This window comes from Gossypium arboreum, chromosome 11, assembly GCF_025698485.1.
Source record: "Gossypium arboreum isolate Shixiya-1 chromosome 11, ASM2569848v2, whole genome shotgun sequence".
Classification (NCBI taxonomy): domain Eukaryota; kingdom Viridiplantae; phylum Streptophyta; class Magnoliopsida; order Malvales; family Malvaceae; genus Gossypium; species Gossypium arboreum.
Window position 1 is genome coordinate 106,800,901 of NC_069080.1, and position 6,020 is coordinate 106,806,920.

Here is a 6,020-nt window from a genome sequence, read left to right on the forward strand (position 1 = left end):
ATATTTTAGAGTTTTTTATAATTCTTAACAATTTTAAATAACTTTCTTAAAATAAATATTTTTAATAATTATTTAAAAATTACACCTAGGATAAACCTAGATAAATAGTTATACAGTGCATTTGAACTTTTCCAAGTTCATCCTAGATGTGGTCTATCAAATCATTATAAAATTTTGTTTTTAAAAAAATTATTTTTTAAAATATTCACTGATGTGGCAAAATATCACATCATTATGAGGTGCATGTGGTATATCACATTTCGCTACTTGCTCTGTCAATCGTATCAACATTTAATGGTAACAATGAATGAAATTTTTAATAGAAATACCAATTTACTCCTTAATCTAATATGTAAGGATTAATTTATTTATTTTTTGAGTGAAGAGAACAAAATACAAACTAATTTTTAGTACAAAGACATTCATAGTATTTTTTTCATTTATGATATGAATTTTTATTTTGAAATACTATGGATTATCCAAAATTTTGTCAACTTCAATCAAACATTTTGACTAAATGTTTTTGTGCTTACTTAACCCAACCAAAGGAAATGTTTGAGTAGAATGAGTACAGAGTAAATTACACTCATTTATTCCTTTTATATTTTATAGGTCCGGATTGAGAAGTCTGGAGAATGATGTTTTCATACCTTAATACAATGCCTTGAAATGATTAAGATGTTATGATTTTTTAGATTTTCAAGGCTAATGAATCAGCACACTAGGCTAGAAGTTTTTATTTGAGCTTACTTCATTTATCTCAAAACTTGAAGTAGAAGAAATCATTCTTTCTCAAGTATTAAGTCGGTAGGAAGAGAAGCAGGATCCAACTCAAATGATCCCACAGGAACACCTTCTCTTTCCTTACCAGTCATTTTAACTGATGGAATTTGATGAGAAAACCTATATAGATCCCCTGATGACACCCGAAAACAAATAACCCCATCTCGTGCAGTTTGTTTGAAAATACTAACAAACCCTTTCACTTTGTCCAAATGAGAGACCCAAATGCCCATTTCCTTGTCAAGATTAGTGAGAACCTCCACAAAATCATACCGGTATGCAGGTTTATGGTTTTCTGGCTCAGAAGCCCATTTAATATTCCAATCTTTGAAGAGAGCCCAAACTTCCCCCTTTTTAGGATACACCAAGCAACCGAATTTACCAAAAGATTTTATGGGATAAATCCGATGAGAGAACATTAGACGATCTACACAGTCCTCTGTTAATCCATTGCAGTACTTACCACAAGAAACAGGCAGATTCTGATCAACCCAATTCTGCTCATTTTCCTCGTCCGGGTCAGCCTCGAGCCAAGTAATTCGTAACTTGAAGCCAGGTTTGAATACCTTCTTGATCCGTGCATAAAATCTTGGCATGCTATCCAATGAATCATATATAGCCCATACTTGATTAACAGCAAAACAGTTCTCTGCCCTCTGCTTCTCAAAATCGCTAAACTCTGGATCTGGATATTCAAGCACCTCAGAAGATAGGTTCACTCCTGCACCTGATTCTGAATGACTAATAACCGGGGGCACTTTATCAGTCTTACTAACAGGTTCCACTTCCTTCCCTTTAGACTCTCCAGCTTTGACTTTAGTACCAAGAGCCTCTTCAGTTTCAGTTTCAGCTTCACTATCAGTCTCACAATTTTCATCAGATTCTTCTACTGACTTCCTCCCTCTCTTCTTCGCATTTCTTGAAGTTCCTGACCCTTTGAGCATCGCTGCATTAGGCATAGGCATGTCAACACCTTTCTTTCCGTCTCTCACATTTGGAAACTCAACCACTTGCTGTTTAGCTGTAAAACACTAAACATAATTAAAAAAAACACGTCTAAAAGCAATAATGGTTATGAAAAACTGAAAATAAGAGATCTAATCGGTATGGGAGACTTGTTTATAAACAAATAGAAAAGGCATACGAAAACTGATGGCAACATAATTTGTTAATGATTAGCACTAAACTCAAGAGTCAAGATGAAGAAATGGATAAACTTAAGGGTTTAACAAATGCCAACGAATGTCATATCATAGTGAACAGACCGTAACCACTAATAGAAAGAAACCAAAAAGCTTGCATTATAAAGAATGACAAGGACTAAGTAGGAACCTATTCAAAGAATCGGGGTGTCTAGCTATCATTGTAAAGAATGCTTTACCTTGTTTTGACCCTTTTAGATGCTTACCTCTGCGACGTTCTTCCGTAGCCTTTTCTTGCAAATCGAACTCCATGCACCGCTTCTCAAAACTCTTCTCTTTCAACCTAAATTGCTCTTCTTTCGACTCATACTCACTCAAGCACTTCTCCAAATCTTTCTCTTTCAACCTAACTTCCTCCAACTTATCTTTTACCTGTTCCTTCATCAACTTAACCTCTTCACGTTGCTGCTCACTTCGTTTTACGCTTAATTCAAGATCTTTACGATGTCGCTCAACTTCCTTCTTCTCTAACTCAAAATCCCTACAACGCATGTCAAAAGCCTTTTGCTTTAACACAAACGCCTCCTGTTTCTCTTCAAGTTGCTTCTGCGCTAACTCAACTTCTCTTAGCCTTTCTTCGTAACACTTCTTTCCCGCCTCCAAACCCCTAAATTGCCTCCCTAATTCCTCCGCTTTACTTTTAAGCCTCTCAAATTGCTCTTTAACAAATTTCTCATTTCTTTCAATCTTGTTAGCATCTTCTTTTATCTCACCTTCTTTTGAAATCACTTCTTTGAGTCGTTCTTCGACTGAGCTTTGAACGGAGTCCAAAACTTCCTCCATTTCTTTCCATTGCAGATTAAGTAAAAGAACGGAAGAAGCGCGATCTTGAATCTCATTCATAGTTCTTGGCAGATTGGTTTTGTTCAACTCAATGAGTTCTGAATCAGTTAACTTCTCCATCAAGTAACTCAAACCAAACACCTAAACTTCAATACTCCACGCGTATACAACCCTAACGACCTAAAATTACAGAATAAAAGTAAAATCTGTAAGCCTCTTTTCTTTTTGAGAGAGAGAGACTATACAGTTCCCCGAAAAAGAACAGCTAGGCTAGGGTGAGACTGTTTCGAGATATGTAATTTTAGGTAATGCAAACTTATATAACATTTGAATGGAGATGTTATTATACTCTTTCCAAATTTCTTTTAAATTTTAATACTAATTAGTAATTTTATTAAATTTCTTTTTTTTATATTTGTTGATGGGATATTTTTAAATAAAAGAGATACTCATTCAATATGTAATTAAAATATAACTTTAAAATGAATCGAATATAAAAAAAAACTAATTTTAACAAAATTTGAAAATAGAAATACTGAATTCTTAAAATAAAATATAAAGATTAAATTTTAAATCAGAAAAAAAGTATGAAAACTTATGTTATATTTTAACTTATATTAATTTATATAGTATTAATTTGATATTATTTTTGATTTTTGGAATATAAATTTATTTAAAAGTGTATGTTTTATTAAATTATATTTGTTATAGAATTTAGCTTTTTAATAAGTTTATTTTAATATTTTTATTCTCAATTTCTTTAAAATTATAGCAATTATGGTTGTTTTTATTTTTATTACAAATAACATATTAAAAATAAATATATTGAAAAAAATTCTCTAAATTATAATTGTAATAATTCATGAAAAACGATTATATCATCAATTAGTTGACAGTTAAAATGGTTGGAAACTAAAAATAATCCAATTAAATAATATTAGATAATGGTACACTCAAGGTATGGGTGTAAACATTTAAGTAAATAAATTTATAAGAAAATAATATAAAAGCAAATGTGACTTTAGTTGAAATGATAAAGTTGTGACAATGAAGAATATAAGGTATTGGATTCAATTTTGATTTTTTTTTAATTATGTATATATTTTTCTAAATTTATCAAATATAAAAAGATTTAGTACCCTTAAATACTATGTGTTGCTTTGTAAAATAAATGGGTTTTTGGTAATTACCAATTAAGTTGGAACTTGGTTGATGAGTGACACCAAATCGGTAATATATAGTCGGGTAATTATTTGGTACACTTCAAGTAGAGTTTTTAGACTCCACAAATAAGGTCAGGGGGTTGATAAGTGCCTCATAGCAGTATAATAAAATATTAAAAAATAAATAATTAAAAAAAAAGAAAGACACATGTCAATTTTTTAATGTTGCTTGTGGAAAAAAAAGTACATTGCAATATACCAAATATTCACCCTATATATGGTATAGATAATAATTAATGGAAAATCATTTGATACATCGCCAATGGGTTTAACAAGTGTATTATAGAGTGTAGTAAAAAAATTGGGACACTGTCACACCCTCAACTTACTTGTGGAGTCTAAAAACTTCACTTAAGTTGTATCATATAATTACTCTTAATTAATAATAAACATATTAATAAAACAATAAAACCGACAATGTTCTTTATTAAATTTATATTTATTTGAAATTGATTAAAATAATAAAAATATAGGGCCAAAATATTTAAAATTCAAGATTTTGGTTTGAATCTAAAATTATCTAAAAAGAGGTAGTTTTAAAATTATTGCCTATATTCGGTATCTTGTAAATATTGTAAATCTGAGATTACGTCTCTTACGAATGTTTAAAATCTAAACATGATAATCACACTCTCAAAATCTTGAATTACCATCAAAAAATGTAAGATACTGCAAACCCAACATCTCTAATTTTTTATGGAAAACCAAGATCATCATTATTATTAAAAAATTAAAAAAAACGAGTACCAATACAGCAATTAATGAAAACCTAAAACATCCCCACCTAACAGTAAAGAATAGCAAAGAGTCAAAGACACTTCATGTCGACTGGCAGTAGAAGCAGTAGTAGCGTGTTTTCTCCAAGATTCTGGTGATTTTTTTTTTCTTGTTTTGTTTCGTTTCTTTTGGCCCGTCTTTGTTCGTCTTATGAAGAATTGGACGGTGGGTAAGGGTTTTGTGTCCGTGGTCTTTCCTCGGGTTTCAATGGTTTTGCGTTCGTGTGGCGGTGGATTTGACGGTGCTATCTAGAGTCGATGCTTTTTTTCGTTTTCCGTGGTTGGTTGATTGCCTTTGTCAAGTCTTGAGATCTGTTCCCAGGCGGTGTTGTTTTCGTGTGATGTTTCTTGACTTTTTTTATTTTTATTTTTTGCATGGTTTACGTATAATTCTTTTGCATGGTTTTCGGGTTTTACTTCTTTCTTGTCATTTGTCACCTCACATTAAGTTGGTTGGTTGGTAATATTCCTTTGCAGCAGTTATTGGCGACTGTTTCTTTCTGTTTTTCTTTTTACTTTCAATTAGTCTTCCTTTAGCGAATTCATCACATTCTTTTGGTTTTCATTTAAGGTGTAACACTCCTAACTTATATATGTCGCCAGAATAAGGTTACGGACCATTATCAAAAATTTAAAGCTTAAAACATTTGATTTCGAACATTTCATAAATCATGGCAATTATCAATTAAACTCATACACAATGTCCCTTTTACGAGCCCTCAAAATTAATAAAACTCTTTAGAAATAATTCGAGACTAAATCAGAAATATTTAGAACTTCATAGAAAAAGGTAGAATTTTTCACACTACATGGGGTCTGGAGTGTACCGATTCCTGCAACCAAAATAAAATATAGTCCTAGAGAGAAAACACAAGCTAAGAAGAATGGTTCATTCCATTTGCAGCGGATTATTGATAAACGTTAAACAACAAAAAGCTAATATTCAAAGAAGAAAGAGATGAGAGAAACATATTTCTAGGTTTACAATAGAATAGCATGCTCCATTCACCATTCTCTTCTCCTTTTGTACTCTAAGGCCGTTATTCCTCTGCTAATAGGGCTCCTATAACAAAATCAATGAATTTTTTAGGTGTTTTGCGGATGTGAGTGAGTCTCGTGTTTGCTGTTGACCCATTTCCCTAATCCTCTTGTATGTTGACCTTGGCACTTGGCGGCCCATTCACAACAGTACCCTCTGGTTCAGAATGAACCTTATCCTCAAGGTTCCAGTTGGAAAAATTGTGAAGCATGTG

The 6,020-nt window shown here is 31.9% G+C and overlaps 1 protein-coding gene across 1 annotated transcript; it reads right to left on the reverse strand.

Moving 5' to 3' along the window:
- Positions 1–782: 782 nt before the first annotated feature.
- Positions 783–2,888, reverse strand: LOC108471362 (uncharacterized). The gene is made up of 2 exons (XM_017772994.1): positions 2,192–2,888; positions 783–1,804 (listed from the first exon to the last, which is right to left on the reverse strand). Exons 1-2 carry the CDS (start codon positions 2,886–2,888, stop codon positions 783–785), a joined length of 1,719 nt encoding a protein of 572 aa, XP_017628483.1.
- Positions 2,889–6,020: the final 3,132 nt, after the last annotated feature.

Bases quoted from the DNA above. Each gene is read 5' to 3' on its own strand.
- LOC108471362 (XM_017772994.1), bottom strand. From the start codon at position 2,888: ATGGAGAAGTTAACTGATTCAGAACTCATTGAGTTGAACAAAACCAAT. The intron at 1,805-2,191 runs GTAAGCATCTAA...AGTGTTTTACAG, and splicing joins TACGGAAGAACGTCGCAGAG to CTAAACAGCAAGTGGTTGAG.